Consider the following 13,332-nt stretch of genomic DNA (forward strand, 5'->3'; position numbering starts at 1 on the left):
ACTCATTGTGGCAGCATTCACTACACAGACATGTTTGAGGGCACACATCCCTTACAGCACATTTCCATAGCAAAGGTCAAGGAAAAATGAGGCTCATTGATTTATAGATACATAAAGCAAAGTAAGACTGGTTCAGCATCTGTAAGTAGTGGAGTGACTCACATCAAAGATGCCAAACAGCATTTGATTAAGTTACTGAATATTCTGCATGTGCAACGTCACAGGCTCTCAGGGGGGTGGTTAACTTCTGATACTGCATGGCTGCAATGTTTATAGATAACCTCTCAGAGGAGGGAAATAGGCTGGCATGATGAAAAGGGCATTGCAGCACTGGAAACCCATCCACCCTACCTGTGCACAGCAAGCAACTGCTGTTGTGTTTAGCCAGAGGAGCAGAAAAGGAAACCTGCAAGGGGTGGTGCAGCTTGTTTTTCTCTTCAGTGAGAGAGATGTATCACAGCATCACAGTATCACTAAGGTTGGAAGAGGATCATCGAGTCCAACCTGTCAATACAGACCTCAGGACTAGACTATGGCACCAAGTGCCACATCCAATCCCCTCTTGAACACCTCCAGGGATGGTGACTCCACCACCTCCCTGGGCAGCACATTCCAATGATGAATGACTCGCTCGGTGAAGAACTTTCTCATCACCTCGAGTCTAAACCTCCCCTGGCGCAGCTTGAGACTGTGTCCCCTTGTTCTGGTGCTGGTTGCCTGGGAGAAGAGAGCAACCTCCACCTGGCCACAACCACCTTTCAGGTAGTTGTAGAGGGCAATGAGGTCAAATGTGTTCTTACTAGGGCAACATTCTCTCAGTGAGGAGGTAATCACGTTCATTCCCTTTATACTTCCACTGGTGATAGAGACAGTGGCATTGAGGCACCCTCAGCAAGTTCACTGGGGACACCAAGCTGTGGTGTGGCAGACACACTGGAGGGAAGGGATCCCTCCAGAGGGACCTTGACAGGCTGCAGAGCTGGGCACAAGCCAGCCTCGTGAGCTTCAACAAGACCAAGTGCAAGGTCCTGCAGCTGGGTTGGGGCAATCCCAAGCACTAATATAGGCTGGGCAGGGGGCTGGCTTGAGAGCAGCCCTGAAGAAAAGGCCTTGGGGGTGCTGGTGGATGAGAAGCTCAGCATGAGCCAGCAGTGTGCACTTGCAACCCAGAGAGCCAAACAGAGCCTGGCCTGCATCAAGAGAGGTGTGGCCAGCAGGTCGAGAGGTCGAGGGGGGTGATTCTTCCCCTCTGCTCTGGTGAGACCCCACCTGGAGTTCTGCATCCAGGTCTGGAACCCTGTTACAGGAAGGTCCTGGACATGCTGGAAGGTGTCCAGAGAAGGGCCATGAGGATGATCAGAGGGCTGGAGCTCCTCTGCTATGGAGACAGACTGAGAGAGGGTTGGGGCTGTTCAGTCTGGAAAAGAGAAGGATCTGAGGAGACTTTATTGTGGCCTTCCAGTATCTGAAAGGGTCTACAAGAAAGCTGGGGAGGAACTTTTTAGGGTGTCAGGTAGTGATAGGACTTTGGGGAATGGAGCAAAACTAGATTCAGATTATCTCACTCATGAGGGTGGTGAGACTCTGGCACAGGTTGCCCAGGGAGGTGGTCGAAGCCTCATCCCTGGAGGTTTTGAAGGCCCAGCTGGATGTGGCTCTGAGCAACCTGATCTAGTGTGAGGTGTCCCTGCCCATGGCAGGGGGTTGGAACTGGATGATCTTTGAGGTCCCTTCCAACCCTGACAATTCTGTGATCCTTTGAGACAGAAGTGGTGCTTATTTCAGCAGGAGCTGGCTGGGTACAGCTCTGTGAGACAGAATGTAACCACCTGGGTAACCGTACAGGTGCACGTGCAGCCTCCTGCAGTTTGATCTTTATCACATTCAGGGCCCTGATCTTGCCTTCCACCAAAGAGAGCTTTGAGTTCAAGGGGAGCTGTAGGTGCCCAGCACTTCTGCAAATCAAAGAGGAAGGCATTCAGGTGTCTGTGAATTGTGAGCAGCCAGGCTGGGGAGCTGAGATGCAATCTTTCCCCTTTCTCTAAGTTGTAGATTTAAGTGGCTTCCTTTGTGGAAAGCCCAGAAGAGTCCTGGGAAAACCCTTTTTTTTATTTCTATATTTTTAGGTTAAATTCTGGCTAGCAGAAGGAAATAAGAGTGCTCCATTGTTGTTGTTTTTTAATCCTAATAAGCCTTCATAGGTTTTGAATGGCTTTTTGATTAAAGAATGCATAGCTGGGTCTAAAGGACATGACCACGAGTCCTTCTTTTGGCCTGCTGAGGCACAGTCATGGCTGTGCTGGGAAAAACACTGAGTGTCCTGATGCCACCCAAGCCTTGCTTCCATTATTGACTTGTTTATTGTTTATTGTTTCCATTTACTATTTATGCTATCCAAGCATTGCATCCTAACCCACCCCTGAGCCCCCATCAGTGTGGACACTGCTGATGAAACAGTTGTGCACATTCACCAGGCCTTCACAAACAGTATCACAGCATCACAGTATCACCAAGGTTGGAAGAGACCTCGAGGATCATCAAGTCCAACCTGTCACCACAGACCCCATGACTAGACCATGGCACCAAGTGCCACGTCCAATCCCCTCTTGAACACCTGACATGTGCAAGACGTCTCAGAAAGGCCTTGGAATGTGGCCTGGCTTTCCTTGGGAAGCTCCATTAACTTTTTACAAGTGAAGGAGATCTGCTAGTGGCATAATTGTCAGCCTTTGTACTTGTTACACCTCTCCAGTTAGTATTTCAGGGCACTGCTAGCCCCTTTGTCATTTCTCCTGGAAAAGAGGAGGCTCCAGGAGACCTAATAGCAGCTTTCCAGTACCTGAAGGGGACCTACAGGAAGGATGGAGGGAGACTGTTTACAAAGGCCTGCAGGGACAGGACAAGGGACAGTGGCTTCAGACTAGAGAAGGGCAGATTTAGATTGGGTATCAGGAAGAAGTACTTCACTGTGAGGGTGGTGGAGCACTGGAACAGGTTGCCCAGGGAGGTGGTTGAGGCTCCTTCCCTGGCAATACTCAAGGTGAGGCTGGATGAAGCCCTGGGCAGCCTGACCTAGCTGGGGCTGTCCCTGCTGAGTGTGGGGAGGTTGGACTGGATGACCTCTGGAGGTTCCTTGTGGCCTGGGCCATTCTGTGGTTCTATGATTTACTTTTTTAACAGTAGGTAAAACCATTCTTCTGAAGTGGTGGCTGTGGCTTGTGCTGAGTGCTGCAGGAGGCAGCCTCATGCTTCTCATCACAAAACATTCCTGTCAGTGGTTCAGAACATTTCACTGTTTGGGTGCAGCCTTGAGCAGAGTGTTGGTTGTGCTGTGAACCTGGTGACAAACATTGGAAGAAGGCCACGGGATCGCTTCCTCCGTTTGCGCTTGTGCAGCATCACCTGCTCTTGCTTTGCACATGCTGCAGGTTGGCTGCCAGCCTGCTGCAGGCCTCACCACTGACACAGCATGTGGTGAGCAACCCACTGGGCATGGGAAGCAGCAAAAGCAGGATGCATCACGCTCTCTTGCCTGTGTGTAGTAGTGTGGCAGTTTTAGGCTTTTAGATCTTGAGTAGAAAGTGGTAGAATGCAAATAAATCACTATTGGATGCAGAAGAAAAATAATGATCAGGTCTAAGTCATCTGATTGGGCTGATAACTCACAGAAAGTGAGTGGTGTGAACTATTTTTCTCTCTTTCTTGGCTTCTTTGCTCTAGCTGATACCAGCTGGTAGCTTTTGCTTGGCTGTTGCTGACCTTGGCTGTGTTCTTGCTGTGGCTGAGTAACTAACAAGCTACCCTCTGCTTTTCATAGTATCATAGTATCAGTCAGGGTTGGAAGGGACCACAAGGATCATCTAGTTCCAACCCCCCTGCCATGGGCAGGGACACCCCACACTAGATCAGCCTGGCCACAGCCTCATCCAGCCTGGGCTTAAACACCTCCAGGGACGGGGCCTCAACCACCTCCCTGGACAACCCATTCCAGGGCTTCACCACTCTCATGGGGAAGAACTTCCTCCTCACCTCCAGCCTGAATCTCCCCACCTCCAGCTTCATTCCATTCCCCCTAGTCCTATCACTACCTGAGATCCTGAGCAGTCCCTCCCAGCCTTCTTGTAGCCCCCTTCAGATACTTGAAGGCCACAATTAGGTCACCTCAGAGCCTTCTCTTCTCCAGACTGAACAGCCCCAACTCCTTCAGTCTGTCCTCACAGGAGAGGTGCTCCAGCCCTCTGCTCATCCTTGTGGCCCTCCTCTGGACACGCTCCAGCACCTCCAGATCCCTCTTGTAATAGGGGCTCCAGAACTGGAGGCAGTACTCCAGGTGGGGTCTCACCAGAGCTGAGCAGAGGGGGAGAATCACCTCCCTTGCCCTGCTGGCCACACTTCTCCTGATGCAGCCCAGGATCTGATTGGCTTTCCAGGCTGCAAGTGCACATTGAGAGCTCCTGTTGAGCTTCTCATCCCCCAGCACCCCCAAGTCTCTCTCCTCAGGGCTACTTTCCAGCCAGTCACTGCCCAGCCTGGATTTGTGCCTGGGATTGCCTCAACCCAGATGCAGGACCCTGCACTTGCTCTTATTGAACCTCTTCTCTTTTCTCTTCTCTCTTCTCTTTTCTCTTTTCCTTTGTACAGGAGGGTGGGGAAGGGGGTTGAGAGGTGGAAGCTGTTGGTAGCCCCCTGGTTTAGTGCAGGGGGTTGTTGTGTTGTTTATAAACTGTAAATATGGGTAAATATTGTATATTCTGTACCTATTCAGTGCATTTCCTATTTCTAGCTTGTAGTTTTGCTTGTAAATAGAGCTTCATTTGCTGCCAGCTGAGCTGCTCTGGCAAATTTTATGTCCAAATGAGCTGGGGTAATTTCAACCCACCCAAGGAGCTGTATACATGTAGGCACCAATGAGCCTAACCCCTCTGATTTAGTCATGCCCTTTCTGTAAATTTTAGGTCTTTTTTGCTCAAACTAGTCTTGGAATTGAAACTAAGCAATAAAAGCCTTTCCTGCTCAGAACAGTAACTGTCCCTGTGCTGAGGCTGTTCCTGATGGCCTTCAACATTTGCATCTCTCGTTTCTAGTTTCACTGGAGATTCTCCAAAGAAGATATGCACAACAAACAAGTGAAGAACTCCACAAAGGCTAAGTCAAGCTCCAGGGAGAAGCAAATGGCAGAGGAGAAGCAGGAGTTTGAAGTGGCAGAGAACACAAGAAACTTAGAAGCACAAATCCCAAGAGCAGCCCAGCCGGCTCCAGAGCAGCAGCTGGAGGATGTCATAGACTTGGCGGAGGAGGGTGCGGGGACCAACGGCACAGGTACCCATCTCAAGGGGGCGTTGGAAGAAACGTGTCCTGCCAGCTGCAACGCTGATGGCAGTGAGGTGCAGGCCTGCCTCAGCCAGAGCCCCGCTGGCAGCTGCGTGGAAGAGGTAACAGCGGGGGGAGACTGTGCTCCAGCAGCTGAGGGCTGCGGGAGCGGCGGAGGGGCAGCGGAGGACTGCTGCGAGTAAGACCTGCGGTGCAGGACTCCTCTGAGTTGCTGCCGAGACAGAAGAACAGCTCTTGCTCATCACCATCGCTCACTGCTCAGCTCAGCACTTCCTTGGCATTGTACTTACTTTGCTCCTTAGCACACCAATAAATGGAAGTTTTAAGTAACTACAGGTCTGGGCTTTTTAACCCACAGAAATGGATTGCAAAATGCTACCCACCGCCCTGTGCTGCTCCTAGGGCTACACTTCAGGTTAAAAAGTAGGGGCAGAAAATGTACCTGGGTTATTTCTGTGACCTTAGCAAACTGGTTTAGTGCCTGGGTCAGGGCAAACATTTCACTTGGTCAGATTTTGCTCTAGAATGCTGTCATGTCCACGTGTCTCTGCTGAAGGTGTTACTGTGCCATATGTTACTTGTCATGAAGCTTGTAGTGTCATGGAAATGGTGTTTGGCCTTAAACAGGCTAAAAGTGGAAAGCTTAGGTGAGATGCCTGTTACCTGATTTATCTCCAAGAGCTTACTTACTGATGGTGCTCTCTTCTAACTTCTCCAGCTCCTTCAGCAATAAGAAATTTCTCTACCTGCTTTTGGCACACTGGCTAAACAAACCCCCCAGTGAACTTGTGTGAGGCAGAGGATTCCAGTGCAGAATGCTATTTCCTCTTCACTCACATTTGTGTTCTCTTTGCCAGTCAACAAGTAATAGCTGTGGAGACTTCAGAAGACAGCAAAACAGGGAGTGGAGGGCAAAAAAAAACCCCAAACAGGTAAAATGTACTAATGTCAGTGTCTGTCTTCACTAAAGTTGCAATTAGATGTCGCCACCTGACCCTTCCAGGGGATTTTCCACCACTTCCTCACTGTTATAACATAATGTTGGGAGAAAGAACTGAAACTGTAGACAAATAGCAGGGGTCAGTGACCAACAAATGTCACTAAATGACTTTACAAAGTGCAAAAGACCCTCATAGAGGTTTTGGGGGTATTTGTTTATATGTATCTATGAGTAGCCATATTTTGGAGCTGACAGCTAATGGAGCTGTGCCAAAGGACCAGCATTTTGATGTTTGGAGCTGCATTAAAAGTACTTACCAGTGAATGGACATCTGTAACATAGCTTCTGTGCCAGTGTTCTCCAAGTCCTTCAGGATGCTTAAAGCAGTAGGAAGTAGCTGTTTCTCTTTTCCTAACAGCCTTCAAGCCTATTGACAAGTGGTCAAGTAATCTGGTAAGAAGGTGAGAAATACATTCTGACCCCCTTGGGTGTTTTTTTCCCTAAAGTGAGAGCTCTGTAAGTGGTTTGCTGCTTTTTTTTTTCCCCTACACCCATTTGTGTCTGATAATTTTCCTTCCTCTTCGAAGGAAAATGCTGTGCAGAGAAGTGTGTTGTGGGTCAGATGTGCTCCTAGAGTGGCTCAAAAGCACCTTTCAGGCCTACAAATTACACAGCTGGTGAAAGACTGCAGAGAAGGGCAAAATCCTACCCCTTTGAACACCCATCTAATTGGGACAAGGGCATTCCAGTTTAACCCAAAGCATGGTGGTGCCTTGGTGGTTTTTTCCCCCCCCTCACTGATTAAAGAAGTTTTGGGTTTCAGTTCACTTGTTTAACCCCAGGACATTAAGTAGCTTCTGCTTAGGCAGTGTTTTTCAATTATTTCATTCTGTTCCTTGAGATTGGAGAGGAGTTCCAACAGCCTCAAGGAGAGGTTGCTTCAGTTGCTCTACTTAAGTGCAAGGTCTCTGCTCTGTACAGTTTGAAGTACCTGTTTGCAAGTTTTGTTAGCCTAAGATCCTTCTACTGATGGTGTCTGTTTCGAGGACCAGCTTTGTATGAATCCTGTGTAAAAATCCACTCCATTTAATGAGTATTTTGCTAGTAGAAAGTGTTGCAGTAGAGAGAAGTCTCCAAATACTTTGGAAGAAAAAAAAATAGCCTTTGCTGGACTGCCATTTGACCTTGTTTCACTGGATCCCCACTGCTTATGAAACTGAAGAAAAATAAAGGTCATGAGGAGATTCCTTATTTGTGGTGCTTGCACAACAGCCAATAATTTGTCCCCAGAAGGGGGAACCTGGGGTCACTGTGTGGTGATGCAGGAAGCTTCTTGCTGCTGAATGATCGGGCTGGATGAGGCTGTGGCCAGGCTGATCTAGTGTGGGGTGTCCCTGCCCATGGCAGGGGGGTTGGAACTAGATGATCCTTGTGCTCCCTTCCAACCCTGACTGACACTATGACAGTATGAATTAGCAGTATTTACTAGTGCTACAGAACTGGCTGCTTGGTTTTCCACCACCAGGGGTGACCTTATTGCTCTCTACAACTACCTGAAGGGAGGTTATAGACAGGTGGATGTTGGTCTCTTCTCCCAGGCAGCCAGTACCAGAACAAGAGGACACAGTCTCAGGCTGTGCCAGGGGAGGTTCAGGCTGGATGTTAGGAAGAAGTTCTATACAGAGAGAGTGATTGCCCATTGGAATGGGCTGCCTGGGCAGGTGGTGGAGTCACCATCACTGGAGGTGTTCAGGAGGAGACTTGCTGGGGTGCTTGGTGCCATGGGTTAGTTGTTTAGGTGGGTTGGATTGGTTGATGGGTTGGACAGGATGATCTTGAAGGTCTCTTCCAACCTGGTTTATTCTGTTCCATCAGAGCACCTAAGGGTCTATGAGGAAGTTGCACTTCAGTGAAAGCTTGGTTTAAAACTTGGTTCCTGTGACTGCCACAGCAGGTTAGGGTTGGGAAGGTTGAAAGAGGACATTGACATGTTTTTGTCTGCTTAGAAAGGGCAAACCCTTTTGGTTTGATAGTCACTTAATCAATTCCAACATGTGACTGAGTTATTCTGTGTTAGTTCAGCTGTCTGAACTGAGACAGCTTCCATCACCTCGTAGATGGATGACACAGAAGTGATGTAGCCTGGGGAGGACAGGCCTGGGACACGGCAGCAAGGCTCTGCAGCTGTTAGGTGCATTTTCTCTCAGCTGCCTTTGCCATTTGGGGCTTGAAAAAGCAAGGCCACCAGAGTAGCCAAGGAAGTGAAAGCAAGCAGTCATCTCCTTATTTGAAGCCTGAATGGAGAAGAGAAAGGGCTAGGCCAGAGCTTAACTCCTGCAGCTGACAATGTGACCCCGTAGGGAAATACACCAGTGGAGAGACTCTGTGGGAGAAGCTGAAATGAGCCTTGGAAGTACAGCTTGCAGGGGGAGGGCAGGACTCACCCAGAGAAGCCAAGCTGCTCTGAGCCACCAGCTCCATAGCAGGCTTTGCCATCTCCAGCACAAAGTGGAGAGAGAAGCCAGGCCCTTTCTCTTCCCACAGAGAGCTTGCATTTAAAGCCTGCCCTGTTTTTCCCCCCACACTGGACAGAATCTCCCAGGAAGGATGCAATCTAAGCTTAGGTGCCTCTCTTGCAAGGGAGGAGACACCAGTGAGCACTGCCTGTGTGCCTAGGGAGGGAGCTGACAGCTGTGCTACCACCTGGTGACAATGAAGCAGGACAGCACACACAAGTGGCACTTGGGTGTACTCCAGTGAAATGGGAAGAGTTCATAGGAGAAAATCTAGCTCAGGTGAAGAAGTGTCAAAGGCTGCATGAAGATGGCAAAGAGGAGTGGCTGAACTAAAGGAAGGGTGGAAAAGGAGTTTTCTATTGAAACAGCAGAAGGCAGGGATAGAAGTCCAAGAAGGGGTTCAAGAAGGGTACCAAGAAGGGCACCTAGAAGGGTTGAAAGTCCAAACTGTAGAAGCATCACAATGAAAGCAGTTCATGTGCTGATCAGGAGGGGTTAAATACATGAACTACTTGGTTGGCATTTCATCTCGTGTAGTTTCTTTGATTATTGCAAACAGTGTCATTGAAACAGCTCAGAGTGGCTTTAACATATGCATGGGAGTAAAGGTAAGCACCAAACAACATACTTCTTTTCCCCTCTAATGCAGCTTCTCCCTCAGCCTGTTCCTGAGGTGAGCAGGGGAAGGGCTCTGCGTTTGGATGCCCTGCTTTTGCTTCGTAGCTGCCGTGACTCTCTGCATTTGCCTCAGGGAGCCAATTACAGGGCAGAAATAAAGCACAATCAGCTTTTCATGCAGGAATTCCATCCTCCCAGAACTGAGGAGTGTAAGAAGAGCAGATACTAATTTCTTTCTGATAAATGCTTCCAAAAAGGCTGAGGAATGCTGGCCAACAATACCAGCTCACCTAGGTATTCCGAGTTGTAGATGCAACTCCTGGGTCTCCAAGGCTGTTAGTGGAGATGTGCTGCTTTAAAAGGCGATCCTGGCCAAAGCCTCCATCGGCAGAAGGTTGCCTGCGGTGCTGAATGTGGCAGTTGACTCTAATCAGTACCTTACCAATACACTGAAGGGGGAACAAAAAGGACTTTGAATTGAAGTGCTCTCTGCTGCTCGCTCTAAAGGCACCCTACTAACCAAAACGATGCAGTGCTATGTGAATAGCCGCTCTCTTTTCCAGCTAATTGATGCAAATCCTATAGGAATACTTCATATCCGTTGGACCAGCTGAGTACACAGCAAACTGCTAAAACCAATGCCACGGGAAGAAGAAACTGATTGCAAACAGGCTCCAGCACCAGGTAACACAAACCGTCTCAGGAAGCTTCAGCAGAAAGAAGTGGCTAGCTGGACACCTGTGGACACCCTCATGTTTTGTGGCCATAGGAAACCCATCAGCCTGCTTCTCCTCCTTAAAGTTGCTCCTTAGCCAGTGACACAAATGCAGTAGGAATAAACCTTGTCTAAGATTACATGTTGTGATTCGACCACATGCTGAGAATATTCCTCCAGCTGAGTAGCTGCTGAGCAGCAGAGGCTGCTCGCCGTTCCCACCAGGGTGGGCTGTAACTGCAGTTATTTATTTACAGAGGTTAATTTCCCTGGGTTTCTTTTCTCTCCTCAATTGTGGTGGAGTCAGAGCCATCAACGTGTTTAAGGTGAAACTGATGTTTCATTCCAAACCCAACTGAAAAACAGCATTCCAAAAGATACTTCAGTGCCAAGGCCACGGAGGAAGGGGATGGGAGCGACTCTCCTGGCCTCGTAGTGCAGAAATGGGCATTGATGACCAGGGCATGCCTTCGGAGTGAAGGTGCTCTGTGCCCTTTGGCAGGCTATCTCTTCAAGGTAAGAGAACTCGTTAGCAGTAGCTGAAGTCTCTGGAATTTGGGGGTGGGGAGGTAGGAATTATTTTTTCTCTGCCAGTGTGCTTTTGTGTGCTCAAGGCTGCTCTTCGAGCCCTCACAATTGGAGAGCTGTGTTCTTCTCCTTGCCCCGTAGCACTCAGCCTGAGTGTAACAGGGGATGACAGAAAGAGGTTAGAGGGAAATGAGGGTGATTACAGCCGCGAAGGGCCGGGAGATGCCTTTTGTTAAATGGACATTTTGGTGCAAATCTGAGGAGTGGTTTGTGAGAGATGGCATTTGGGGTGAAGAAAGCATGTGCATTACCAGAGGGGGGAAAAAAAACCTGCTTATAATCCACTTAATGATTTAAAAGTCCTAAGGAAAACAACACTTAAAGGCTTCTCAGAACCTGTTCATTATTACTCTGTTAAAACACGCAGGAGCCCAGCGAGTGGTTTGTATTTGAAGGCACCAGCACTGCCCCATAGCAATGTATTGAAAACCTCCTGCTTCCTTCAAGCATCAACCCCCACATGTCAGATGTGATCTTTGTGAACACAAAACCCCCTTGGTTTTATTTTCTCTGACAAGCACACTGTCCTATTTACAATCTAGAGTGAACAAACAAGGAACCGTGCCTCGAAACAGGGGTACTCAGAACGAATCTTCCTCTCGTTTAAGTAGGAGGGGATCTGATGGGATGTCCCCTCTGGGTCTGCAGTGGCGGAGCCAAGTCATTTCAGCCTGTACTTACTTAGGGCCACATGGTACAGTAGAGTCATACAATTGTTAGGGCTGGAAGGAACCTCAAGGATCAGCCAGTTTTGACCCCCCTGGCAGGGACACCTCACACTACATCAGGTTGCTCAGAGACACATCCAGCCTGGCCTTAAAAACCTCCAGGGATGAGGCTTCCACCACCTCCCTGGGCAACCTGTGCCAGTCTCTCACCACCCTCATGGGGAGGAACTTCTTCCTAACATCCAATCTGAATCTACCCATTTCTAGTTTTGTTCCATTCCCCCCACTCCTATCACTCCCTGACACCCTAAAAAGTCCCTCCCCAGCTTTCTTGTAGCCCAGTTCAGATACTGTAAGACCACAATAAGGTCTCCTGGGAGCCAGTAGTACAAACCTGAGTGGATGAGGCTGCAGGCACCAGAAGATGGGCAAACACTCACCATGGTACTGTCCCAGAGGGGCAGATCTTTAAGGTCCATCATTCAGAGTCACCGCTTCCCGACTGGAAACACAGCTTGTCCCTTAGGTTCTGTCTGTTCTGAGCTGGGATACGTAGGGATGTTTCTCTGACACTCATCACTAGATCACAGTTTAACTTCTGCAACCATTTCAGCAGTGCTCTTGTGCTGCAGTCAAAGCTTTGAGTTTCCTAGTTAGGCTCTCACTGGTTTCTGAAGATGGGGTGGGCATGGTTGTGGCAGTAGGTACCCTACAAGCTGCAAAACCTCTCAGAGACTGATTAGAAAGAGGTCAAGACTAAGGCTACACTCAGCATACTGAAGCTGAAATGATTGGTTGGGTGGGAGGCCTTTGAAGCCAGGCATGGGGAAGTTATGCTTGAAAGATTAAGCTCTTCACACCAGCAGTCCTGTTGCTAGTGATGGAATCAGCATCTTCACCTCCTCTGTTTGAGGCAGGGCAGAGGGATGCTGATGGCAAGAAATGTGCTGTTACCTATCTGCTGTCTGAAACAGTCAACTGGAGGAAAGAAGCTGGAGCAGGCTGTGCCTGTTTAATGTTTTAACCATTGAGTAACAAATGTTCCTTATTGAGCTCTTCAGATGTACAATGGGAACCTCTTCTGCTGAAGGACTGCACCTGTCTGTGCAGATCATTAAGGAACTCGTGGGTTATCATTTCTATGAAGAGTTTTTCTACAAGCTGGGGGAAGCTGCTTCAATCAGGAAGGGCTTAGCTGTCTGCCATTACACTCAGAGACACTCTCAGAGGTACACTCCTACCTTCAAAGGGCAAACTTTACAGACCTTTTTTCCCCCCAAAGAGAACTAATATCCTGGAGCCTTCTAAAGCTCTCTGCTGCAGCAGGATCATGGAGGTCTCCTGTCTTGGCTGTGGCTGGCCATAGCTGCTTTGGGGGATGTGACACATGTGAGTGCAAGCTGGGGACCAGCGAGGGACACATCAATAACCATACAGCTCTGGCAGAGGCTGGCAGCTTCTTCACACTTTAACAACCAATACTCTGAATATAAGAAAAGGTCTTTCACCATCAACACAGCTGGCTGACCTAAACCACACACAAGGTTGTGTTTTCCTCTTTTAACAAGAATGGCAAGAGAAGGAAGTCACAACACAACCATCCTCCTAGGAAAACACCAATGTATTGTGCAGAAGTGGGGAGGGCAGGGTGTGGCCTCAGCAGCACACAGTGATGTGGAGCAGATGCAGAAGTGGCTATCGACTGTAAATTGGGCTGGCAGTGCTGCACAACTGATTCTCCTCCCAGAACTGGAGACAGGACTCGAGGTGTGCCCTAACCACCTAACTGGTTCTGTTCTGGGCCCCTCAGTTTAGGAAGGAGGTTGACTTGCTGGAACAAGTCCAGAGAAGGGCAACAAAGTTGGTGAGGGGCTTGGAACACAGCCCTGTGAGGAGAGGCTGAGAGAGCTGGGGCTGCTTAGCCTGGAGAGGAGGAGACTCAGGGGTGACCTTATT

The 13,332-nt window shown here is 48.9% G+C and overlaps 1 protein-coding gene across 1 annotated transcript in view; it reads left to right on the forward strand.

Moving 5' to 3' along the window:
* RFTN1 (raftlin, lipid raft linker 1) overlaps window positions 1-7,522 on the forward strand; it is a 121,380-nt gene extending 113,858 nt beyond the window's left edge. Inside the window, exon 10 of the mRNA XM_068152345.1 lies at window positions 5,085-7,522. Coding sequence (XP_068008446.1) covers window positions 5,085-5,513 — 429 coding nt within the window. The 3' untranslated portion in view covers window positions 5,514-7,522. The remainder of the gene's footprint in view (window positions 1-5,084) is intronic.
* The last annotated feature ends 5,810 nt before the right edge of the window (window positions 7,523-13,332 follow it).

This window comes from Melanerpes formicivorus, unplaced genomic scaffold (assembly GCF_026170545.1).
Source record: "Melanerpes formicivorus ecotype bairdi unplaced genomic scaffold, bMelFor1.0.p_v2 SCAF_23, whole genome shotgun sequence".
NCBI classification, from domain to species: domain Eukaryota; kingdom Metazoa; phylum Chordata; class Aves; order Piciformes; family Picidae; genus Melanerpes; species Melanerpes formicivorus.